Source organism: Pristiophorus japonicus, chromosome 18, assembly GCF_044704955.1.
Source record: "Pristiophorus japonicus isolate sPriJap1 chromosome 18, sPriJap1.hap1, whole genome shotgun sequence".
NCBI lineage: Eukaryota > Metazoa > Chordata > Chondrichthyes > Pristiophoridae > Pristiophorus > Pristiophorus japonicus.
In genome coordinates, this window is record NC_091994.1 from 72,163,144 (window position 1) to 72,190,443 (window position 27,300).

At 43.2% G+C, this 27,300-nt stretch overlaps 1 protein-coding gene across 23 annotated transcripts in view; it reads left to right on the forward strand.

The window, feature by feature from the left end:
• The window catches only part of LOC139228773 (eukaryotic translation initiation factor 4 gamma 3-like), a 335,585-nt gene that overhangs the window by 294,666 nt on the left and 13,619 nt on the right, over positions 1 to 27,300 (forward strand). For all 23 annotated transcript variants that reach the window (XM_070860122.1, XM_070860138.1, XM_070860130.1 and 20 more), the window contains 7 exons: positions 9,205 to 9,401; positions 16,172 to 16,287; positions 21,455 to 21,627; positions 23,015 to 23,140; positions 25,026 to 25,107; positions 25,263 to 25,361; positions 26,767 to 26,913. In XM_070860122.1, coding sequence (XP_070716223.1) covers positions 9,205 to 9,401; positions 16,172 to 16,287; positions 21,455 to 21,627; positions 23,015 to 23,140; positions 25,026 to 25,107; positions 25,263 to 25,361; positions 26,767 to 26,913 — 940 coding nt within the window. The remainder of the gene's footprint in view (positions 1 to 9,204; positions 9,402 to 16,171; positions 16,288 to 21,454; positions 21,628 to 23,014; positions 23,141 to 25,025; positions 25,108 to 25,262; positions 25,362 to 26,766; positions 26,914 to 27,300) is intronic.

Sequence of the window (27,300 nt, forward strand, 5' to 3'; positions counted from 1 at the left end):
CTCTCCCCTTCCCTCCCGCCTCTCTCCCCTTCCCTCCCGCCTCTCTCCCCTTCCCTCCCGCCTCTCTCCCCTTCCCTCCCGCCTCTCTCCCCTTCCCTCCCGCCTCTCTCCCCTTCCCTCCCGCCTCTCTCCCCTTCCCTCCCGCCTCTCTCCCCTTCCCTCCCGCCTCTCTCCCCTTCCCTCCCGCCTCTCTCCCCTTCCCTCCCGCCTCTCTCCCCTTCCCTCCCGCCTCTCTCCCCTTCCCTCCCGCCTCTCTCCCCTTCCCTCCCGCCTCTCTCCCCTTCCCTCCCGCCTCTCTCCCCTTCCCTCCCGCCTCTCTCCCCTTCCCTCCCGCCTCTCTCCCCTTCCCTCCCGCCTCTCTCCCCTTCCCTCCCGCCTCTCTCCCCTTCCCTCCCGCCTCTCTCCCCTTCCCTCCCGCCTCTCTCCCCTTCCCTCCCGCCTCTCTCCCCTTCCCTCCCGCCTCTCTCCCCTTCCCTCCCGCCTCTCTCCCCCTTCCCTCCCGCCTCTCTCCCCTTCCCTCCCGCCTCTCTCCCCTTCCCTCCCGCCTCTCTCCCCTTCCCTCCCGCCTCTCTCCCCTTCCTCCCGCCTCTCTCCCCTTCCCTCCCGCCTCTCTCCCCTTCCCTCCCGCCTCTCTCCCCTTCCCTCCCGCCTCTCTCCCCTTCCCTCCCGCCTCTCTCCCCTTCCCTCCCGCCTCTCTCCCCTTCCCTCCCGCCTCTCTCCCCTTCCCTCCCGCCTCTCTCCCCTTCCCTCCCGCCTCTCTCCCCTTCCCTCCCGCCTCTCTCCCCTTCCCTCCCGCCTCTCTCCCCTTCCCTCCATGTCAGAAACACAGACACTGACAGAGGGATAGAGACACTGACAGAGACACACTGGGGGGGCCGTCCCAGCACGCTGTTGGAGGACTCCCGGTGCTGCAGTCGGTAAGTAGAAAATGTTTTATTTATTGATATAAATTTTAATTAATTTTTTTTGATTGATTTATTGGTTGATTTATTGATGTATTTATCATTTATTATTGATGATGGCTCTTTATTTGTAAAGCTGAAGTGTTTAATGTTTGTAAACTTCCCTTTAAACCCCCCCCATTCCCTACGCCTAATTTGTAACCTACACCTGATTTTCTAAAGTGTAGACAAGGTTTTTTTCGAATGTACAAAAATCTTCACTTACTCCATTCTAAGTTAGTTTGGAGTAAGTTTTCACTGCCTAAATTTTGAAAACAGGCATAAGTGGCCGGACACGCCCCCTTTTTGAAAAAAAAATTCTGTTCCAAAGTGAAACCGTTCTAACAGACTAGAACTGGAGCAAACTAAATGCCGAGAATTCAAATTTCTAAGATACTCCATTCTAAACCAGTTGCTCCAAAAAAACAGGAGTAACTCAGGCCGAAACTTGGCCCCAAAGAGTGATTGTTATTAGTGAGCAAACAGACACTTTGTCAACTTAGCACTCGGCAAAATATATTGAAAAGAGATAATCACCTTTAGATGGAAGCATGCAAAATAGGATTATATATGGACTAATAGAAAATGCTGGAAATACTCAGCAGGTCAGCCAGCATCTAAGGAAAGAGAGATAGAATTAACGGTTCACGTCAGATGCTGAATGTTTCCAGCATTTTCTGTTTCTTTTTCAGATTTTCAGCATTCGCAGTGATTTGCTTTTGTAATATATGGGCTTGTGTGTTCACTGAGCACAGTGGTTCTGGTGCTGAGTGCTGTTTTTATTTTTTTCCCCCCAACCCACACCAAATACCATCCATAGGGAAGACAGATGGTCGAGTTCTAACCTCTCAATCATTGAATATATTTAAGTGGAGCTCGACATATTTTTGAATGATAAGGGAGTCGAGAGTTATGAGGAGCGGGCAGGGATGTGGAGTTGAGGCCAAGATCAAATCAGCCAAGATCTGATTGAATGGCGGAGCAGGCTCAAGGGGTGAAATGGCCGACTCCTGCTCCTATTTCTTGTGTATCACTGCAGCTCTTGTTGCACACCTTCCAGCAAACAGCACATCAGCCCAAGTCAACTTGCCATCTTGCATTTCCCCATCACCACCGGGAAGAACCTTATCTACAGGCAATGCCACTTTTCCTCACCCACGATAACTGAGATTAGTATCCTGGGTGTGGATCAAAGTTGGTAACCCACTATTTGTCATTCAGTAGTACATCAACATGCTGAATTGTTCTTATCTTCCGCTATTTCAAAGTGTCCTAAGCCATTGTTCATAATCTTTGTCTAGAGCCCATTAATTGCCATAAAATTTTGGAAAAGCTGGGGGTTTTTTTAAAACAGAATCCTAATAAAAGTTGCACTTCAGTGGCTGAAGAGTGTGCAGCAAAGCAAGATCGAAGAGTTTTTTTTGGGTGCAGTTTTGGTTGTTAGGCTGGATTAACTCGAGTGCTGCATTATCCACATGTATCTTGTCATTTATTGTTGGTGGCAAATGTGAACTGTTTAATAAAAATGCATCAAAAGCACGATGAATAATAGGTTGCGACTTTATTTTTAAACTTTAATAGGTTACTTGACATTGTTTTCCAGAATGTAGTAATACAAATAACCAGATAAGTGTATAATCGAGTAACTTGTTAGGTTCATCAAATTGCTTGTAATATGAGATTGTGATGATTCTTTTTAGACAAATGAAATCTCGCAGATTCCCAATATTGTGTGTAGTGCACTGATAAAGCTCGCAGATAATCTGATCTACTTAAACCTAAATGCACCTTTGAAGTTGACCAGTAACAAGTGAAGTGCACAGCAGATTTCCTGATGGTGTGTATGGTTACGGTTGGCAACTGTTGAACTGTAAAACTCATTGCAGGAGCAATGAACCCCTCATCTCCACACCAGATACTCCAATGATGGGTTCCCATCTTAAAACTGATACTTGATTTTTACTTTCACAATTTTGCTTAGTCTAAAAGATCACTACTCATTTATAGAGAAACAGGCCTCTGGATGTGAGCGGGCAATATGGAACAGGATAGCCATGTTCAGGTTGGTATTTTAGAGGATCAGACCAAATGAACTGAAGGGCCGTTCTCATGAAGTTACATAGAGCACAGAAATAGACCAATCACCAGAGGTCCATGCTGGTGTTAATGCTCCATACACGCCGCTTCCTGCCCTTCATCGAACCCATTAACATATCTTTCTATTCCTTCCTCCCTCATGTGTTTATCTAGCATCCCCTTAAATGTATCTATGCTAGTCATCTTCACTGTTCCTTGTGGTAGCGAGTTCCACATTCTCACCATTCTCTGGGTAAAGAGATTTCTCCTGAATTCCCTATTGAATTTATTAGTAGCTATAGAAACATGGAAAATAGGTACAGGAGTAGGCCATTCGGCCCTTTGAGCCTGCACCACCATTCAGTATGATCATGGCTGATCATGCAACTTCAGTACCCCATTCCCTCAATAGCAAGAATGCTTTCTCTCCATACCCCTTGACCCCTTTAGCCATAAGGGTCACATCTAACTCCCTTTTGAATATATCTAACGAACTGGCCTCAACAACTTTCTGTGATGGAGAATTCCACAGGTTCACAATTCTCTGAGTGAAGAAGTTTCTCTTCATCTCGGTCCTAAATGGCTTACCTCTTATCCTTCGACTGTGACCCCTGGTTCTGGACATCCCCAACATCGGGAACATTGTTCCTGCATCTAACCTGTCCAATCCCATCAGAATTTTATGTTTCAATGAGATCCCCTCTCATTCTTTTAAATTCCAGTGAATATAAGCCTAGTCGATCCAGTCTTTCTTCATATGTCAGTCCTGCCATCCCGAGAATCAGTCTGGTGAACCTTCGCTGCACTCTCTCAATAGCAAGAATTTCCTTCCTCAGATTAGGAGACCAAAACTGTACACAATATTCAATGTGTGGCCTCACCAAGGCCCTGTACAATTGCAGTAAGACCTCCCTGCACCTATATTCAAATCCTTTCACTATGAAGGCCAACATGCCATTTGCTGCCTTCACCACCTGCTGTACCTGCATGTCAACTTTCAATGACTCTTGTACCATGACATCCAGGTCTCTTTGCACCTCCCCTTTTCCTAATCTGTCACCATTCAGATAATCTGCCTTCCTGTTTTTGCCACCAAAGTGGATAACCTCACATTTATCTACATTATACTGCATCTGCCATACATTTTCCCACTCACCTAACCTGTCCAAGTCACCCTGCAGCCTCTTACCATCCTCCTCACAGCTCACACTGCCACCCAGCTTAGTGTCATCTGCAAACTTGGAGATATTAAATTAAATTCCTTCATCCAAGTCATCAATGTATATTGTAAATAGCTGAGGTCCCAGCACTGAACCTTGCGGTACCCCATTAGTCACTGCCTGCCATTCTGAAAAGGACCCATTTATTCCTACTCTTTGTTTCCTCTCTGCCAACCAGTTCTCTATCCACGTCAATACATTACCCCCAATACCATGTGCTTTAATTTTGCACACTAATGTATGGGACCTTGTCAAAAGCCTTTTGAAAGTCCAAATACACCACATCCACTGGTTCTCCCTTGTCCACTTTACTAGTTACATCCTCAAAGAATTCTAGAAAATTTGTCGAGCATGATTTCTCCTTCATAAATCAATGCTGACTTGGACCGATCCTGTCACTGCTTTCCAAATGCGCTGCTATTAAAAATTTAATAATTGATTCCAACATTTTCCCCACTAACGATGTCAGGCTCACTGGTCTATAATTCTGTTTTCTCTCTCCCTCCTTTTTTTAAAAAGTGGGGTTACATTAGCTACCCTCCAATCCATAGGAACTGATCCAGAGTCGATAGACTGTTGGAAAATGATCACCAATGCATCCACTATTTCGAGGATCACTTCCTTAAGTACTCTGGGTTGCAGACTATCAGGCCCTGGGGACAATCCCATCAATTTCCCTAACACAATTTCCTGGCTAACAAGGATTTCCTTCAGTTCCTCCTTCTCTCTAGACCCTCGGTCCCCTAATATTTTCGGGAGGTTATTCGTGTTTGTCTTCGTGAAGACAGAACCGAAGTATTTGTTCAATTGGTCTGCTTATTTCCTTGTTTCCCATTATAAATTCACCTGTGTCTAACTGCAAGGGACCTACGTTTGTCTTTACTGATCTTTTTCTTTTCACACATCTATAGAAGCTTTTGCAGTCAGTTTTTATGTTCCCTGCAAGCTTACTCTCATACTTTATTTTCCCCCTCCTAATTAAATCCTTGGTCTCCTCTGCTGGATTCTAAATTTCTCCCACTCCTCAGCTTTTTCTGGCCAATTTATATGCCTCTTCCTTGGATTTAACACTATCCCTAATTTCCCTTGTTAGCCAAGGTTGAACCAACTTCCCCTTTTTTTATTTTTATGTCAGATAGGGATGTACAATTATTGTAGTTCATCCATGTGATCTTTAAATGTCTGCCATTGCCTATCCACCGTCAGTCCTTTACGTATCATTCGCCAGTCTATCCTAGCCAATTCATGTCTCATACCATTCCTTAGGTTCAGGACCCTAGACTCTGAATTAACTGTGTCACTCTCCAGCTTAATGAAGAATTATACCATATTATGGTCACTCTTCCCCAAGGGGGCCTCGCACGACCAGATTGCTAATTAATCCCCTCTCATTACACAAGACCCAGTCTAGGATGGCCTGCTCTCTAGTTGGTTCCTCGACATATTGGTCCAGAAAACCATCCCTTATACGCTCCAGGAAATCCTCCTCCACAGTATTGCTACCAGTTAGGTTAGCCCAATCTATATGTAGATTAAAGTCACCCATGATAACTGCTGTACTCTTATTGCACGCGTCCCTAATTTCCGGTTTGATGTCATCCCCAACCTCCCTACTACTGTTTGGTGGTCTGTACGCAACTCCCACTAACGTTTTCTAACCTTTGGTATTTCGCATCTCTACCCATATAGATTCCACATCATCCAAGCTAATGTTCTTCCTTACTATTGCGTTAATCTCTTTAACCAGTAACGCTACCCCACCTCCTTTTCCTTCCTGTCTGTCCTTTCTGAATATTGAATACCCCTGGATGTTGAGTTCCCAGCCTTGGTTACCCTAGAGCCATGTCTCCGTAATCCCAATTACATCATATCTTTTAACAGCTATCTACGCAGTCAATTCATCCACCTTATTACGAATGCTCCTCGCATTGAGACACAGAGCCTTCAGGCTTGATTTTTAACACTCTTTGTTCTTTTAGAATTATGTTGTAATGTGGCCCTTTTTGATTTTTGCCCTTGATTTCTCTGCCCTCCACTCTTGTTTTTCTCCTTCCTACCTTTTGCCTCTGCCCCCTTTTTACTTCCGTCTTCCTCCTGCGTAGATTCTCATCCCCCTGCCATATTAGTTTAAACCCTCCCCAACAGCACTAGGACATTGGTTCCAGTCCTGCCCAGGTGCAGACTGTCTGGTTTGTACTGGTCCCACCTCCCCCAGAACCGGTTCCAATGTCCCAGGAATTTGAATCCCTCCCCCTTGCACCACTCCCCAAGTCACATATTCATCGGAACTATCCTGCTATTCCTACTCTGACTAGCACGTGGCACTGGTAGCAATCTTGAGATTACGACCTTTTGAGGTCCTACTTTTTAATTTAACTCCTAGCTCCCTAAATTCAGCTTGTTGGACCTCATCCTGTTGTTTTACCTATATCGTTGGTACCTATATGCACCACGACAGCTGGCTGTTTACCCTCCCCCTCCAGAATGCCAGGCAGCAGCTCTGAGACATCCTTGACCCTTGCACCAGGGAGGCAACATACCATCCTGGAATCTCGTTTGCGACCGCAGAAATGTCTATCTATTCCCATTACAATAGAATCCCCTATCACTATAGCTCTCCCATTCTTTTTCCTGCCCTCCTGTGCAGCAGAGCCACCCATGATGCCATGAACTTGGCTGCGGCTGCCTTCCCCTGATGAGCCGCCTTCCCCTGATGAGCCATCTCCCCCAACAGTACCCAAAACAGTACATCTGTTTTGGAGGGAGATGACAGCAGGGGACCCCTGCTGGTCATCCATTCCCTATCTGCCTGTGTAACCTTTACCTGTGGTGTGACCAATTCCCTAAACATGCTATTCACGACATCCTCAGCATCGCGGATGCTCCAGTCTGTCAGGAGCTGCAGCTGGACACCGTTCCTGCACACATAGTGGTCAGGGACACTGAAAACATCTCTGATTTCCCACATAACACAGGAGGAGCATGACACGGGTCTGGGCTCTCCTGCCATGACTTAACCCTTAAATTAACTTAATTTGGCCCCTAATTCTGGTCTCCTCTGCAAATGGAAACATTTTCTCTACGTCTACCCTATCAAACCTTTCATAATCTTAAAGACCTCTATCAGGTCATCCCTCCGCATTCTCTTTTCTAGAGAAAATAACCCTAGCCTGTTCAATCTTTCCTGATGGGTATAACCTCTCATTTCTCGTATTATCTGAGTACATCTTTTTTGCACTTTCTCCAGTGCCTCTGTGATTTTTTAGAATGTGGAGACCAAAGCTCCAAGTGTGGTCTAACCAAGGTTCTATACACATAACTTCTCTGCTTTTCAATTCTATCTCTCTAGAAATGAACCCCAATGCTTTGTTTACTTTTTTTATGGCCTTTTTAACCTGCATTGCTGCTGTTAGTGATTTGTGTATCTGTACCCCAGATCCCACTGCTCCTCTACCACATGCAGAGACACATTTTCCAAGGAGTATGTGCTCTCATTCTTCCTACCAAAATGCACCACCTCACACTTACCTATATTGAAGTTCATTTGCCAATTACATGCCCAATCTGTAAGTTTATTAATGTCTGAGGAAGGACGTTCTTGCTATTGAGTGAGTGCAGCGAAGGTTCACCAGACTGATTCCCGGGATGGCAGGACTAACATATGAGGAGAGACTGGATCAACTGGGCCTTTATTCATTGGAGTTTAGAAGGTTGGGAGGGGATCTCATAGAAACACATGAAATTCTGACGGGACTGGACAGGTTAGATGCAGGAAGAATGTTCCCGATGTTGGGGAAGTCCAGAACCAGGGGACACAGTCTAAGGATAAGGGGTAAGCCATTTAGGACTGAGATGAGGAGAAACTTCTTCACTCAAAGTTGTTAACCTGTGGAATTCTCTACTGCAGAGAGTTGTTGATGCCAGTTCGTTGGATGTATTCAAGAGGGAGTTAGATGTGGCCCTTACGGCTAAAGGGATGAAGGGGTATAGAGAGAAAGCAGGAAAGGAGTACTGAGGTGAATGATCAGCCATGATCATATTGAATGGTGGTGCAGGCTCAAAGGGCCACATGGCCTACTCCTGCACCTATTTTCTATGTTTCTTCCTGTTGTTGATGCTAGTTTTTTTCATATACAGATACAGCATCGAGAATCCGGAAGCCTTGGGACCGAGGCCGTTCCGGATTGTGTATTTCCGGACATCGGAACATCTTTAAGATGTCCCGAATCCGGAAACGCCCAAGCCCAGGTTCGTGTATCTCCGGACTTCGGAGCGTCTTTCCGAGGTCCTGAGTCAGGAAAGGCCTGGGCCAAGGTAGGTAGGGGTGTGGCGGGGGCGAGGTGGCAGGTGTCCAGATTACGGAACATTTTTGGGATTACGGACGACCCCGCCACGGATCGTACTGATTCCGGAACTCCGGATTTTTGAAGCTGTACCTGCACCCCCATTTACTTGGTGCTGATATTTTATGTCATTTTCTATCGATGTCTTCACCAGTTTCAGTGTGTAGTTCAATTCTGGAATTACCTCATCTCTGGTGAAGTCAAAAAAATGAAAAGTTGCTTTGAACAAAACCCAGTGATTTAGGTTTGCTGCCTGTATCCTACAATTCATCATCAACGCGCCAATTTGAGCAGTCATTTATTCAAGACAAATTACAATTAATTTTCGAACTTGTAAAAAATTAAGTTACCCTCAACCATGGCATTGAGCCTAATAGACCGCAGGCATTGTTCAACAGTTTAAAACATCGGGAAATAATGGGAGAACAAAGGCTTTGTAAAGCGTTAAACCATTAATGAAGCCAGTGCAATTCATTCAGGCCTTTGTGGGGTGGGTGGTTTATGAATTAGCATTACTTTATATCACTGTTTTATTTCCTTCCTATCTTATCTGCTCAATGGAGAATGTGCAACTTTATAATACAAAGATTCAGTAACCTTTTTCCTCTTTTTTCCCCCAAATAGTCGAAGCAGTACTGGAAGGGAGAAGAACGATAAGCCAGCTCGGCCGGCAATCACCCGGGTGAGCAGTAACAAGGAGCTGTTTGATGATCGAGCTCGAGAGGAGGAAAGGAGAGAAGCCCTTGAAATCGTACAGCAAACCACAAGTACCTCCGAGGAGAAGAGTGCAGAGGGAGACAGGAACCGGACTAAGGAAAATGGTAATTTGCAGTTCCTGCACCTTGCATGTACACTGGCTGTTCATCAGTTTGTAACCAACATGAGACTAGATTTTGAATGCGGAAAATCATTTGGATCTTCAATTTTGCTCCATTCATTAGGAAATCAATGGCATAATTCAAAATCAAAGCTGCACACTCTGCACTCTTAACTGTTGAGACCTACAGTACTTTAGTTGCAAGGTTTTAGCACAAAGCTGCATTCATCACATTTGGACACCCTGATGAGGAAAAAATATTAACTGCCGCAAATAACTTCTGTCCTGCTGGAACACTTCTAAAAGTATTCTTCGGTATTTACTCTTTGTTTCCTCCCCCTAATGCTCCCCATGCTTGCAACCATGAAGGCAAGCGAACATCCCAAGTTGTTGGCCTTTGCCACTGTCCCTCTAAGCCAGTAGTCAGGAAGTGCAGTAGAGTATAGCACAATACTTAAATACTTATAGTGGCACTTGTGGACTTTTCCAGCAATTGCCTTAGAATTAATATATTTTTAAAATGTCTGACTGTTTTGCAAATTCTGATTGATCTGTGCATTCCATTGGTTAGAAAGAGTTTATTGACGGGCCTGTTTACAAATGAGATGGGATATGTGACAGAGCCTCCCTCAGAAATTGATCAGATGCAAGTTATAGTATTTACAGCCATCTGGATCTGCAGCCTGGGGCTCTGCTCCAAGCTGCTCCAGGCTTGGCTGAGTGCTCTCAGGTCTTGTCACTCCAGCCTCACCTAGTGTTAGTTGTTTCGTGAAGTTTTCTAATGAATGCTATGCCACATCTATTCAGATATTCACCTTCCCACCCTCCGATCCATGCCTACAGCTTTCCATACTCCATTGCAGTCCCCCAATCTCTCTGTTGCATGTGTTGAACAGACTTTGACTATCCCAGCACTGGATCTACTGCAACAGTAGCAGGAAAGCTATCTCCCTTTGGATAGAGATATATAGTCACACCCACCCACCGTGTTCCAGTTTCTAACCTTTGAATGTTGCAAGAGTTCCCAAATAGCTGGCTCTGGGTCTATCCCCCTGTAGCTCTCTTTCAGCCATTCCTCCCGCCCTCTTCCCCCCCCCCCCCCCCCCCGAGATATCCTGTTTAGAAAACTTCAGGAAACAACTAACAGTAGGTGAGGCTTGAGTGACAAGACCCAAGAGCACTCAGCCAAGCTTGGAGCAGAGCCCCAGGCTGCAGATCCAGGTGGCTGTAAATACTGTAATTTGCATCTGATCAATTTCTGAGGGAGTCTCTGTCACACATCCCACCTCATTTGTTAACAGGCTCCAGGGTGACCAAGGCTGGGAACTCAATATCCAGGGCTATTCAACATTTAGGAAGGATAGACAGAAAGGAAAAGGAGGCCGGGTGGCATTGCTGGTTAAAGAGGAAATTAATGCAATAGTAAGAAAGGACATTAGCTTGGATGATGTGGAATCGGTATGGGTGGAGCTACGGAATACCAAGGGGCAGAAAACGCTTGTGGGAGTTGTGTACAGACCACCAAACAGTAGTAGTAAGATTGGGGACAGCATCAAACAAGAAATTAGGGATGCATGCAATGAAGGTACAGCAGTTATCATGGGTGACTTTAATCTACATATTGACTGGGCTAACCAAACTGGTAGCAATGCGGTGGAGGAGGGATTTCCTGGAGTGTATTAGGGATGGTTTTCTAGACCAATATGTCGAGGAACCAACTAGGGAGCTGGCCATCCTAGACTGGGTGATGTGTAATGAGAAAGGACTAATTAGCAATCTTGTGCGAGACCCCTTGGGGAAGAGTGACCATAACATGGTAGAATTCTTTATTAAGATGGAGAGTGACAGAGTTAATTCAGAAACTAGGGTCCTGAACTTAAGGAAAGGTAACTTCGATGGTTTGAGGCGTGAATTAGCAAGAATAGACTGGCAAATGATACTTGAAAGGGTTGACAGTTGATAGGCAATGGCAAACATTTAAAGATCACATGGATGAACTTCAGCAATTGTACATCCCTGTCTGGACTAAAAATAAAACGGGGAAGGTGGCTCAACTGTGGCTAACAAGGGAAATTAAGGATAGTGTTAAATCCAAGGAAGAGGCATATAAATTGGCCAGAAAAGGCAACAAACCTGAGGACTGGGAGAAATTCAGAATTCAGCAGAGGACGACAAAGGGTTTAATTAAGAGGGGGAAAATAGAGTACGAGAAGAAGCTTGCCGGGAACATAAAAACTGACTGCAAAAGCTTCTATAGATACGTGAAGAGAAAAAGATTAGTGAAGACAAACGTAGGTCCCTTGCAGTCGGATTCAGGTGAATTTATAATGGGAACAAAGACCAATGGCAGACCAATTGAACAAATACTTTGGTTCTGTATTCACGAAGGGAGACACAAATAACCTTCCAGAAGTACTAGGGGACCGAGGGTCTAGTGAGAAGGTGGTACTGAAGGATATCCTTATTAGACGGGAAATTGTGTTAGGGAAATTGATGGGATTGAAGGCAGATAAATCCCCAAGGCCTGATAGCCTGCATCCCAGTGTACTTAAGGAAATGGCCCTAGAAATAGTGGATGCATTGGTGATTTTGCAACAGTCTTATCGACTCTGGATCAGTTCCTATGGACTGGAGGGTAGCTAATGTAACACCACTTTTTAAAAAGGGAGGGAGAGAGAAAGCGAGTAATTATAGACCGGTTAGGCTGACATCAGTAGTGGGGAAAATGTTGGAATCAATTATTAAGGATGAAATAGCAGCGCATTTGGAAAGCAGTGACAGGATCGGTCCAAGTCAGCATGGATTTATGATGGGGAAATCATGCTTGACAAATCTTCTGGAATTTTTTGAGGATGTAACTAGTAGAGTGGACAAGGGAGAACCAGTGGGTGTGGTGTATTTGGACTTTCAAAAGGCTTTTGACATGGTCCCACACAAGAGATTGGTGTGCAAAATCAAAGCACATGGTATTGGGGGTAATATACTGACGTGGATAGAGAACTGGTTTGCAGACAGAAAGCAGAGTCTGGATAAACTGGTCCTTTTCAGAATGGTAGGCAGTGACTAGTGGAGTGCCGCAGGGCTCAGTGCTGGGACCCCAGCTCTTTACAATATACATCAATGATTTGGATGAAGGAATTGAGTGTAATACCTCCAAGTCTGCAGGTGACACTGAACTGGGTGGCGGTGTGAGCTGTTAGGGGGATGCTAGGAGGCTGCAGGGTGACTTGGACAGGTTAGGTGAGTGGGCAGATGCAGTATAATGTGGATAAATGTGAGGTTATCCACTTTGGGGACAAAAACGCAAAGACTGAATATCATCTGAATGGCGGCAGATTACGAAAAGGGGAGGTGCAACGAGACCTGGATGTCATGGTACATCAGTCATTGAAAGTTGGCATGCAGGTACAGCAGGCGGTGAAGAAGGCAAATGGTATGTTGGCCTTCATAGCTAGGGGATTTTGAGTATAGGAGCAGGGAGGTCTTACTGCAGTTGTACAGGGCCTTGGTGAGGCCTCACCTGGAATAGTGTGTTCAGTTTTGGTCTCTTAATCTGAGGAAGGATGTTCTTGCTATTGAGGGATTGCAGCGAAGGTTCACCAGACTGATTCCCAGGATAGCAGGACTGATATATGAAGAGAGACTGGATCAACTGGGCCTTTATACATTGGAGTTTAGAAGGATGAGAGGGGATCTCATAGAAACATATAAGATTCTGATAGGACAGGACAGGTTAGATATGGGTAGAATGTTCCTGATGTTGGGGAAGTTCAGAACCAGGGGACATAGTCTTAGGATAAGGGGTAGATCATTCAGGACTGAGATGAGGAGAAACTTCTTCACTCAGTGTTGTTAACCTGTGGAATTCCCTGCCGCAGAGAGTTGTTGATGCCAGTTCATTGGATATATTCAAGAGGGAGTTAGATATGGCCCTTGCGGCTAAAGGGATCGAGGGGTATGGAGAGAAAGCAGGAAAGGGGTACTGAGGGAATGATCTGCCATGATCTTATTGAATGGTGGTGCAGGCTCGAAGGGACGAATGGCCTACTCCACCTATTTTCTATGTTTCTATATCTGCGCTCCTCTAATTCTGCCCCCTTGAGCATCCCTGATTATAATCACCCAACCATTGGTGGCCGTGCCTTCTGTTACCTGGGCCCCAAGCTCTGGAACTTCCTGCCTCAAGCTCTGTGCCTCTCTACCTCTCTTTCCTCCTTTAAGATGCTCCTTAAACCATATCTCTTTGACCAAGCTTTTGGTCACCTGTGCTAATTTCTCCTTATGGGGCTGTGTCTTTTTTTTTGGTCTCATAATACTCCTGTGAAGCACCTTGGGACATTTTATTACTTTAAAGGCACTATTGTTGTAGCCATCTCTGAAATGGTACATTGTGGCTAGCCGTCTTGCTGTAAGCACTGGACCTCAGAAAATGTAAAAAACCAAATTGTGTAATTAGTAAAAGAGCTTAAGTCAGAGGCATACAGTGAGTGAGAGGCATGCAGAAGAGAGGAGATTGGGAACAAAAGTCAGAACAAAATCGAGAGCATGAGAAGAGAAGTACGAAAACAATGAAAAAAGACATGAGGGACATAGAGGGCGACAGTGAAAGGCGAAACGGGAAGAAGAGTATAATGCTTTTATATTTGTCCATTAAAAACACCAGAGGAGATAAGCTGGTTGGTTTTATTTATAAAAACGGTGCAGTGGCTCATTTGGTAAAAGCTACATCATTGAGACATGCAACCATTTGTAAGTTAATTCTTCCCTCAACCTATTGCTAAGTCCAGAATTTAGCGTGGTTAAATAAGTTCAGGCTGTTGTAAGGGTAACTGGCGCAGTCATCCATGATTATATACTGGACGTCACACACTGTTTACACTGAACAGAATTAAGCCATTCCTGTCAAGGCAGATGTGTACATTCTCAAGAAATGTATAGATGGTGTATGGGTATAACCAAAAGAGCCTGAGATACGGGTAGAATCAGCGCTGGCTGATTAGAACATAAGAACATAAGAATTAGGAACAGGACTAGGCCATCTAGCCCCTCGAGCCTGCTCCGCCATTCAACAAGATCATGGCTGATCTGGCCGTGGACTCAGCTCCACTTACCCGCCCGCTCCCCAAACCCTTAATTCCCTTATTGGTTAAAAATCTATCTATCTGTGATTTGAATACATTCAATGAGCTAGCCTCAACTGCTTCCTTGGGCAGAAAATTCCACAGATTCACAACCCTCTGGGAGAAGAAATTCCTTCTCAACTCGGTTTTACGTTTTCTATGACTGTTGCAAGGATGTTAGAAAGTGTGACATTCCAGCAATTCAACAGAGACTTGAGAAATGACTGGATATTGCTGACTAATTAGTGTCCCAATGTTCCTACAGTCGGTGGAAAAATGCCACCAACATAGACAATCACCTTCATTGGCACTGATTGCACATGATCAATGTCAGCCTGATCGTTTAGGGTCAGCTTGGCTGAGTTGGTCACTCCTTCACCTCTGAATTAGAAGCTTAGGGATTCAAGCCCCACATAATCTAGGCAGATATTTGCGTGCAATACTTGCTTCACTGTTGGAGATGCCATCTCTTGGATGTGATGAACTGAAGCCTTATCTGCCCATTCAGGTTCATGTAAAAAAATCCCATGCTGCTATTTGAAGACGAACAGGACTGTCCTAGCCCTAAACATCCCTCTCGCAAACAGTCCCAAAATGATTCTTTATCTGTGCTGACTTAGTTAATCTCAGGTAGAGTAATAGTCAGGCGATACAATTGGGCTGTGTTGCCCTTGGGCAAGGAAGAGAAAAACCCAGGGATCCTGCACGCTATCTAGTGGTGCTCTACTGGAAGTATAGCGGGTAGCTGTCGGCTATGGGCCAGTTTGGGCTTGGCTGTGTCCTACCCTCCCCATTTTCCCCCATACAGTGAAGTAGGCCTCTATGCTCAGTTGGTTCACAGTGGCCCCTCGGCAAGTAGAGTACAAGTGGTTGGTGCCTGTGGAGCCAAATCTCAGCATGCGTTAACTTCCGGAAATGAGGAGGGGGACAAAACAACCTGTTATTCTTTGCATGCATTTTTTGGCGGGTAGACAGCTTTGAATTTTTTTTTTACTGTTGACTAATCTGTAGCTATACAAACTGGGTCATGCTCCATATTCTTGGTCGCCATGTGAAAATAACTGATATTGTTACTGCAATTGCAACGGTGGAGGATTTATTCATCAGCCTTTAATTCCAAGAATTTATAAACATCATTAATACAGACGTATATTTTCATGATAAAATCTTCCTTTCGGGGCAGTTAGTGTGTCCAGGGTACTCCATGCGCTGGGCAGAGGGGTGCTTGGTGGAGTATTTGAGTGCATGAAGGAGAAAATAGCTGTACTGATGCCGGCACTGAGCTGTTTCATGGTCTGGTGACATCTCTGACCAGCTGCTGATGTCATAAATGGAATCACTACGGGAAACTGGCAGTATCTTGCCGACACAGAAACCAATGTACAGAGTTATTGCGATCTCTGTTGGCAAGAACACTCACTATTATTTCATAATTCAATCACGTGGGTAAGAATTTGCAGCAGTTGTACCTCGTCTACAGCAGACAGACCTCATATTTAAAAAGACAAATGTAAAAATGGAAATACATTGATATAACTTGACTTTATAGTAGCTTAACCTGTTGTTTTCCTTACTTTTAGAGAAACCCAACAATGGTTAATTAGCTGCTGACAGTATACTGACGGAAACCTTTTGTTAATTTGTTTTTTTGCAGTGAAACCTGAAGTTCCTCCCACTGATGCTTCCCCCAAACCTGTTCTGTCTGAAGAGGAGATGGAGAAAAAATCAAAATCCATTATTGATGAGTTTTTGCACATTAATGATTATAAGGTGAATACTTGCTGGATTTTAATTCAGTGACCAACTGTTAACAGTAAGAAGTTTACATTGTTACTGATGGTAATATTGTCCCACAGTTTCTGTGAGCGTTGTTTCTGTACATTTATAAGAATGGCTATGGAGATTTCGGGCCGTTTCTATTCTGGAACAGATTCCACTGAAACTTCAACCATGAAATATTGTTGCGACAGTTCTGTTCATGTTTTATTCAACACCCCATCAGGAAAGGATGAACATGTGGGGTTCCCTTTTCTCTTGAAAAGAAAAGTCTGAGGGGTGACCTAATAGAGGTATTTTATGAAAGGTTTGATAGACACTGAGTGTTTCTACTTGTGGGAGAAGAGCAAAACTCGAGGCGATCATAGAATGGTTACAGCACAGAAGACTCTCAGCTAGTCCCACTCCCTGCCCTTCCCCCTTAACCACTCGCTGCATTAAAACATTTTTTGTTGCGTGCCTTTGGTTCTTTTGCCAATCTCCTCGAATCTGTGTCCTCTGGTTCGCGACCCTTCTGCCAATGGGAACAGTTTCTCTCTATATCTACTCTGGCCAGACCCTTCATGATTTTGAACACCTCCATCAAAAATCCTCTCGAGCTTCTCTGCTATCAATGTAACTGAAGCCCCTCATTCCTGGAATCATTCTCGCAACTGTTTTTAGCACCTCCTCCAAGTCCTTCACATCCTTCCTAAAGTGTTGTGCCCAGAATTGCATCACGTCACACTTTTCTGCATTAAATTTCATCTGGTACGTGTCTGCCCTTTTCAACAGCCTGTCTGTCTTCCTGAAGTCTATCTCTCTCCTCCTCACTGTTCACTATACTTCCAAGTTTTGTGTCATCTGCAAATTTTGAAATTGTGCCTTGTGCATCCATCAATGTAAGATAGTCACCAAGAAATCAAATAGGGAATTCAGAAGAAACTTCTTTACCCAGAGAGTGATTAAAATGTGGGACTCGCTACCAAAGGGAGTGGTTGAAGTGAATAGTGCAGATGCATTTAAAGGGAAGCTAAATAACCATATGAGGGAGAAGGAAGTAGAGGGTTAGGCTGATAGTTGAGGAAGGATGGGAGGAGGCTTGAGTGGAGCATTAATGCTAGCAGGGATTGGTTGGTTCGAATGGCCTGTGTCTGTGCAGTATATTCTATGTATTATATGACCCCTTCCTTTAGACTCAAGTTTAGAAATAGAATTAACATTTTGCAATACTGCGGATGCTGGAAATCTGAAATAAAAACAGAAAATGCTGGAAATACTCAGCAGGTCAGGCAGCATCTGTGAAGAGAGAAACCGTTTCAGGTCTGTGACCCTTCGTCAGAACTCCTGTCACTTTAATTCTCTGCTCCACTCCCACTCTGGCCTCGCCCTCCGTGGCCTCTTGTACTCTTCCAACGAAGCTCAACCTAAGCTTGAGGAATAGCATCCCAGCTTTCAGTTAGGTACTTTACAGCCTTCTGGACTTGACATAGAGTTATACAATTTCAGACTATAACCTCTGCCCTGATTTTTTTCACATGGTTCTGACATTCCCATTCACATCTCTTCTAGACTCATCTATTGTTTCTTAACTGGTCCTATTACCCTCTCCTTTTGCCTTGTATAATCATCCCTTTTGTCATTTAATCACTCCTGACTTCTACCCTATCACAGACCTTCCCTGTTGTTCATTCCTCCCCTCCCCCTTTTCCCTACTTGCTTAAAATCTGTTACATCTCTTAACTTTTTCCAGTTCTGACAAAAGATCAGCGACCTGAAATGTTAACACTTTCTCTCTCCACTGATGCTGTCTGACCTGCTGAGTATTTCTAGCATTTTCTGTTTTTATCTTAACATTTTGCAAGATATTTTTCCAATTTGCCTTTAGTCCTGAATACTGAATTTTCTTGGCAATGTACATGAAAATGTGTATATTGTATTCAAAATTCTGAATCCTCATTTTTTTGAACTCTGTTACTTTGGTTTGTTATTAATGCCATAGTGCTGTCATTCCTCCGCCCTGTGGAGGAAGAGCATCCGGGAGGGCGCTGAGCACCTCTAGTCTCGTCGCCGAGAGCAGGCAGAAAACAAGCACAGGCAATGGAAGGAGGTGCGGATAACCAGTCCCACCCTTCCTTACCGCCAACGACTGTCTGTCCCACCAGTGATAGAGACTGTAATTCCTGTATTGGACTGTTCAGTCACCTAAGAACTCACTATTCGAGTCGATGCAAGTCTTCCTTGATTTCGAGGGACTGCCTATGATGATGGTGATGAATGCTGTCAAATGTCAAGTTGTTGCACCTCGCATCTCTGGTTTCCGTTTCATCCTTCCTACTGCATGTTTTTGAAGTTTTGTTCATTCTGCAATGTAATGAGATGACTCGTGTCCATATTTGTTTGCAGTCAATGGGCACCTCTGATCTGACAGTGACTGTATACTCTGAACTCCGATTTTATGTACTCGACATAAAAGGCTATTTAATGGAATGTGAAGGAAGGCAAAAAAGAGTATTTAAATTCCCATGATAGATTGTGAAGAATTGGGGGCATTTGCCTTGCAATTTCACCGAATAGCCCTCCTGACTATAATAAAACCATTACTACACGTTTCATTAATTCATCTCCAGTCCCATCACTAACTCATAGTCCTTGGCCAATTCCAATCCAAATCCTTGTCTGCCGTGCCCTGCAGTACCTGTGCAGCGTTCAGTTATGCCAGCATATAGAATTGGCAGCTGAAAGTCGTCATCCTCTCTTTCTCCCCGTGCCCCCCACAAGTTTCTTGTCATGTTTAACTTTAAGTTTTAATGCCCGCTGTTATCAAAGCTATGTCGGATCGAGGAAACCAGAAAGGGAGCAAGGGAAGAAAATAAATATTTGTCATGAAAACATCATAATCTAAATTATGACCTGGCGTCTCGTTTGTGGCCGCAGAAATGCCTATCTATTCCCCTTACAATAGAGTCCCCTACCACTATAGCTCACCCACTCTTTTTTTTTTTTCCTGCCCTCCTGCGCAGCAGAGCCACCCATGGTGCCATGAACTTGGCTGCTGCTGCCTTCCCCTGATGATCCATCTCCCCCAACAGTAAAGTGGTATATCTGTATTGGAGAGAGATGACCGCAGGGGACTCCTGCACTACCTTCCAATTACTGCTCTGCCTGATGGTCACCCATTCCCTATCTGCCTTTGTACCCTTTGCCTGCAGTGTGACCAACTCACCAAACGTGCTATCCTCAGCATCGCGGATGCTCCAGAGCAAATCCACCCGCAGCTCCAGTTCCGCAAAGTGGTTTTTCAGGAGCTGCAGCTGGACACACTTCCCATACACATAGTAGTCAGGGACACTTCCCACATAGCACAGGAGGAGCATGGCACGGCACTGTGCTCAACTGGCAAAAGGAAATCCTTATTAGTCAGCAAATTGTGTTCGGGAAATTGATGGGATTGAATGAAGATAAATCCCCAGGGCCTGATAGTCTGCATCCCAGAGTACTTAAGGAAGTGGCCCTAGAAATAGTGAATGCATTGGTGGTCATTTTCTAACATTCTATAGACTCTGGATCAGTTCCTATGTACTGGAGGGTAGCTAATATCCCACTTTTTTTTTAAAAAGGAGGGGGAGAGAAAACAGGGAATTATAAACCGGTCAGCATGACATCGATGGTGGGGAAAATGTTGGAATCAATTATTAAAGATGTAATAGCAGCGCATTTGGAAAGCAGTGACAGGATCGGTCAAGTCAGTATGGATTTGTGAAAGGGAAATCATGCTTGATAAATCTTCTAGAATTTTTTGAGGATGGAACTAGTAGAGTGGACAAGGGGGAGTCGGTGGATGTGGTGTATTTAGACTTTCAAAAGGATTTTGACAAGGTCCCACACAAGAGATTAGTGTGCAAAATTAAAGCACATGGGGGTAATGTACTGACGTGGATAGAGAACTGGTTGGTAGACAGGAAGCAGAGAGTAGGACTAAACGGGTCCTTTTCAGAATGGCAGACAGTGACTAGTGGGACCCTAGCTATTTACAATATACATTAATGACTTGGATGAAGGAATTGAATGTAATATCTCCAAGTTTGCAGATGACACTAAGCTGGGTGGCAGTGTGAGCTGTGAGGAGGATGCTAAGAGGCTGCAGGATGACTTGGACAGGTTAGGTGAGTGGGCAAATACATGGCAGATGCAGTATAATGTGGATAAATGTGAGGTTATACACTTTGGTGGTAAAAACAGGAGGGCTGATTATTATCTGAACGGTGACAGATTGGTAAAGGAGGTGCAACGAGACCTGGGTGTCATGGTACATCAGTCATTGAAGGTTGGCATGCAGGTGGTGAAGGCGGCAAATGCATGTTGGCCTTCATAGCGAGAGGATTCGAATATCGGAGCAGGGAGGTCTTACTACAGTTGTACAGGGCCTTGGTAAGGCCACACCTTGCATATTGTGTACAGTTTTGGTCTCCTAATCTGAGGAAGGACATTCTTGCTATTGAGGGAGTGCAGCGAAGGTTCACCAGACTGATTCCCGGGATGACAGGACTGACATATGAGTAAAGACTGGATCGACTCGGCCTGTATTCACTGGAATTTAGAAGAATGAGAGGGGATCTCATAGAAATATATAAAATTCTGACTGAATTGGACAGGTTAGATGCAGGAAGAATGTTCCCGATGTTGGGGAAGTCCAGAACCTGGGGTCACAGTCTAAGGATAAGGGGTAGGTCATTTAGGACCGAGATGAGGAGAAACTTCTTCTTCACTCAGAATTGTGGGCAGTTCGTTAGATGTATTCAAAAAGGAGTTAGATGTGGCCCTTGAGGCTAAAGGGATCAAGGGGTATGGAGAGAAAGCAGGAATGGGGTACTGAAATGCATGATTAGCCATGATTATATTGAATGGTGGTGCAGGCTCGAAGGACCGAATGGCCTACTCCTGCACCTATTTTTCTATGTAAATTATCGGGTTACATGTAAACATGCGGGTGAGGAAGCAACTTGATGCTACTCTTGATACACACAGTCCCATTCGGTTCCGACACACACAATCTAAAGTTTTTGTTCAGAAAGATTAATGTATAGTTCTAAGGCAAGTGTTGGCAATGGATAAACAAAAGACAGATGGAGAAATGTTGGAAAGTAAATACCATTTGACTAGAATTGTTTTCTATTTCCAGGAAGCGCTTCAGTGCGTGGATGAATTGAATTCTCTGAGCCTGCTCCATGTCTTTGTGAGAGTTGGTGTGGAGTCGACATTGGAAAGAAGTCAAATAACAAGAGAACACATGGGGCAGCTTTTCTACCAGCTGATACAGTCAGAAAAACTACCCAAGGATGAATTCTTCAAAGGGTGTGTGATACTTGACGATGAAAAATAATATGCAATGAATTCTTGCGCTTAAGTAATATTGGGACGGGTGGAACTTTGGAAGGGGAGTGAGATCCAGTGAGTCTGCAAAAATAAGCAGCAATGATATAACAATCACATTTGTAGAATGCCTTCCACATTAAAATGCCACAAAGCACTTTACATAGCGAATTCCATTTTGAAATGCAGTGACTGTTACATCAGCCATTCTAGCCTGCACTGTGGCACCTGGAAATGGCCAGTCATTCTGAGGGAGGATGTTGGTCAGGGCATCGGGAACTCCCGATCATCGTCAGTTAGTGCTGCGGATATTTTATGTTCACCTGAACCATTACCTCAGGCAGAGGCCTCATCAGACCTGATCACCTGCAATATACAAGAACTGAGCAAAGCTCTGTTATCACAGGGCTAAGAATTTGACTGGATATTAAGTTCTTCATTAGAGTTAGTTGGATAATAACTGTAAAGGTGAACAGAGATTGGGATTTAACGAACTAAGAATTTATTTGTGTCTCTAGTCACTCCCTGCAATTATACATATTGCAAAGTACAGGTACGTCTGAAATCTGACAACCTCGGGACCGAGTCCGTGCTGGTTTTTGGGTTTTGCCAGATTTCGGACCTCACTATTGGCACTTCTCGTCGCCCACCGATTCACGCGGCCCCCACGGCGCTGTTTTTTTTTACCGGTTTCCTCGTCCCTCGCCGCCTGATGTCGCCATCTTGGCCGCCGTAAAAATGTCCAGTTTTGGGAATTCCGGAATCGGGATGTTATATCTGTATTCTTTATATTACCACTTCATTTGCAAAGATAATTTAGTAATTTACTAAAAATTAATTTTTAGGTTTGCAGCTTAATTAACAATGCTCTCTGGCTAAACTAATTCCACTCAAGCTACAGTATAAGTTGTGTTTAGTGCTCCAGTCCTGGGATAGATAATAGAGTAGTGCGTGCAAACCTGTGATCATAGTGCATCATACTTCATGTAAACCAAAGACTGAACAGCAGTAATAGCCCAAAATAGCAGGTGCCTAATACTGAGCACTCACTACGCATGCAAGCTGAGCTTACTATGTGCCATATATGTTTGAGCGTTCATATATTTCCTAGCTCTGAGGGACCACTCATGAACCAGTATGAGTTACATTTTTTGGGGGTGACGGGGTGTGGTAACTAGTGGAGGACGAGAAGTTAGCACATTCAAGCATAGTATTGCATTATTTAGATTTTTATACCAACATTACATTAGTGTGACTGTATGCTATAAAATTGTGAGATTTTTTTTGCTTCCTAACAAATGGATGTGTTTATTCTGATACTGTATGAAATATTGTGCTCAAGTGTATTTATTCTGTTTCTTCTGCTCAGGTTTATAGAACTCTTGGAATTGGCAGAGGATATGGCCATTGATATACCACATATATGGCTGTACCTGGGTGAACTTGTGACGCCCATGTTACAAGATGGAGGAATCTCTATGAGAGAATTATTTACGTAAGAAACTTTAAGAAAATCAAGTAATCCATTGCACAAGAGTACATTTTGTTGTTCGAGTTATTCATAGCTGTTAAAAATACTTAATTTCTGATCTCAATTGACTGCATTGTTGACATTTTATTTTTGACTGCTATGCGTTATATTCTGTAGATATTGAGATCCTTTTTAAAAGAAAATTCAGGTTTCGGGTCAGGCCATCAGAACATAAGAAATAGGTCTTTAAGCATATTCCTATAAACCACTCTATGAATCTAAATTTGTGAAGGGATCTATATAATCTGTGTACATGCTCAAGTAAAACTGAATGAAGTGTATTTTTCTGTTGATGACTAGAGTTTTTAAACATTTGTTACAGACCTCAATTTGCAAATCTTTTCAATAATAGTGGAAATAAAAGTAGGTCATCTTGAGTCAGTGTAGATGAAGACAATTTGCAAACCAGAAAGCAGCATCCTATCTTGAAAGGCTAGGCAAAATTATGTTTTATTTAAGACCTCGGAATGCGAGAACAAAAGAAAAGCTATCTTGGCCCTGTTTGAGGTACTGCCCCAGGCCCTCATTCCTACCACAAACCCATATCCTATTCTGTGATGGATCGGGAACGGATCCAGGTCCTCTGCTTTATCACAGTTGATATTTGCAGAACTAGATGATGGCTTGTTCCATAAATCCCTCTTAAGCCTAAAATCTGTGTTCTTTGTGGCTTTCTTAGTTTATAACTGTGTCTTGTGGTTTATGTGAAATATCTCTCTACATCCTCTTTGTTGATTCCCATCATTATTTTGAGAACTTGAATCATTCCCCATTTTTTCCTCTGTGAAGTTTAGTTCTTCAGTATTTTCCATAGCTCAGCAATGTAAAAAAAATCTTATGTTGCCATCCCCTGAATGCTTTTCATTGCCTCGATATCTTAAATTTGCTGCACCAGAACACACATCCTTTGTGGTCTCACTAATACTTTATTATTTTTTTATTTATTAGTTCATGGGATGTGGGTGTCGCTGGCAAGGCCAGCATTTATTGCCTATCCCCAATTGCCCTTGAGCCGCCTTATACAACTGAGTGACTTGCTCGGCCATTGCAGAGGGCAGCTAAGAGTCAATCACATTTCTGTGGGTCTAGGGTCACATATAGGCCAGACCAGGTAAGGGCAGCAGATTTCCTTCCCTATAGGACATTAGTGAACCAGATGGGTTTTTACGACAATCCGGTAGTCTTATTACTGATGCTAGCTTTCTATTCCAGATGTTTTTTAATTGAATTAACTGAATTTAAATTCCCCAGCTGCCGTGGTGGGATTTTAACTCATGCCCAGATCATTAGTCCAGGCCTCTGGATTACTAGTCCAGTAACATAACCCACTATGCTAACGAAATTGTTATGTGTCAGTAACATTTGTTATGTGGGCACATATTTCACCTGCAGTACTTGTTTTACCCGTGGGCGATGCTGAGCTATATATTGTTTCCATGTTAACAACCTGTGGCACACTCGGCAGCTGTTATTTTATAGTGAGAGTATATTGTGATTGCGTAGTCTGGCTACTGGGTTCCCATTAATTGCTCAAAATGCTTTCTGAATGTCTTTGTTTCAGTAACTGAAATTTCTAATGTCCAGAACAAGAAACCAGAAACTTCACACTCTGCATGCAAAATTCTCAAAGCATTATCACAAGAACCAAGCCCCTTGTACACAAGTTAAAGTTGACAATTATTTCTGAATGATTGTCCTTTGGTGCAAATTCTCAGTTCTTCTCTGTTCCCAGATTCAATCTAGCAAGATACCTTCCCTTATTGTAGTTATCTCCTACCTGCAAGTGTAAAGATTCTAGGTCTGGTCTATAGGATGTTGGAAAATAAATATTTTTTTTCTTCTCTTGCAGAGAACTTAGTAAACCTTTACTTCCTGTGGAGAGAGCAGGGGTTCTGCTTGCAGAAATTTTGCACCTTCTATGCAAACAAATGGTGAGTCGAAAAGGAGCACATCATAGTATAGTTTGTTTGTTCACAAACTGGTGTCGCACACAACTGTAAACAGAACATCAGAGTCCTTTTGTTCACCCAAATGATCATCTTTTAAACTGCATCTGAAGTGAGCATTTGCCTTTTATTACTAACAGAGCCATAAGAAAGTCGGGGCCTTATGGAAAGAGGCTGGCCTAAATTGGAAGGATTTCCTAACTGAAGGAGAGGATGTCCAGCACTTCATTAGTGATAAGGTGAGTCTGCTGTTGCGTTTGAGGTTCAACTTACTAAGTGTTTTTAAAGGAGAAATCTAGTTTTACTGCATCCAGGTAGCTATTCGTCTTTATCATCACGATTTTTCTGACTATCTCCAGTACCTGCCACACGATGCAGTCAGGAAGCCAAATTTAGCATGTTAACTTTTGGTCATGTGTAGTAGTAGTATTCTATATTAAGAGTGAGCAGCAGCACACGCAAGCACTTTTTAAATCTTTAAAATGCCAGAATGAATGACGTTCAGAAAGCGAGGGGTGAAAAATACTTAGTGACTTTTTAAGTTGAGGTACTCTGTCATAGCTGTGCATCAGAATCTTTCCAAAGTTCACTTGATCGATAAATTTGGTTAATCGAAGCAGGCCAAACTTGCAAAATTGTCAGCACTTTCAGGAGAGGAGAGAAACTTGACAAAATATAAATCAAGAAATGTAATACAAGTATTGCAACTGAAGTTTAGTTATTTCATTACCGTGATGGTTCATTGCACTGTTCCTATATTAATAGGTGGCTTAACAGTGGATTATTTATACCAGCGAAATCATGTGTATTGATTCTAGAATATAATGATGTTAGGAGCTTTTTGGCTCGCTTCTGAGTGTAGTTTCAAGTCCTTTCCATAACCTCATAATCCCTGTGAACAGTGTCTGCACCTTTGCTTTAATGGCTATTTTTTCAGTGCTATTGCATTCATCACAGGACTGCACCAAACTCTACTTAAAAACTAGAACAGAGATGAAAGCCTAAATTTTTCTGGAGGGACTGTAATAACAACAGCGATCAGAGCAGTTGTGAATGGGAGGATTGGTTTAATCATTGTATAGTTCTCGTGTATTTTTATCATTCCTGTTCTACATTATATTTTGAAACCGACAACTTAAATTTCAGAATACAGTATGGGTCCTGACTTGCTTTTTGTAAATATGGCAACCACTAGAATATCTGTAGACCTAGATTAGACCGTGGTCTGTATCAGATCATCAATTTGACATGCTCTTTTTCCCTCCATGGTATTCTTCCTGTTCTGACTCAATAGCCTTGTAATGTTTCAAATTGTACGGTTCTAGAACCCCAGGCATCTTCTGTTCAGCATTTTTTGAACTCCTTTGTTGAATCACCAACGGTCGCAGATGTACCACTGTGGCAATAAGATTAGAGAGCTGTGGCTTTTACCATCATTCCTGTCTAAAATCTAGTTTTTAGTAAAAGTGAAATCTCCAGACAGATGAAATCATTGGTAATTATTCTGAATTTCCACGTGCATATCAAATAGTCGCGATAGGTAGCGATTATATTTCGGAGAATAACCAGGTTTTACTTGATTTGTGATGTAAATGTTGGCTGAGCTAAAGATTGTGAATACTAATTATTGTGATTCCTTTGCAGAAATTGGAGTTCACTGTATCAGATGTTTCTAGTCCTACTGAAGCACTTTCAAAAATGGAGCTCTCTGCTGAAGAACTGAACAAGTGGCTAGAGAAACTTATTATCGAAGACAAGGCTAGCAATGAGCAAATCTTTGACTGGGTAGAAGTAGGTTGAATTCTTGGTCTGTAAGATTAAACCATTCTGTGCTAATTTCTTACAATGATCATAATGCTAGATTTACAACAAGGGTAATTGTGTTCTGAACAAGACCATTAAACTAACTCACCATCATCCTGAGAAATGATGTACTTGTGTCTGGTTACCTTTGTTGATCTGTAATAGTTAACATTGTAGGAGCAATAGTGTAAATGCTCCCCTTTCCCGCTTAACGGGTTAATATATAAATACAGCAACCATTAGGGCACTTGCACACGCATCATATTACAAATGGAAGTTATCATTGATATTCAAATGTGTAAGCAATTGTAATTGTTTGTGTAAACATATTACACATGAAAATGCATAAACTTAAAACAATAGCCAGTCATATTC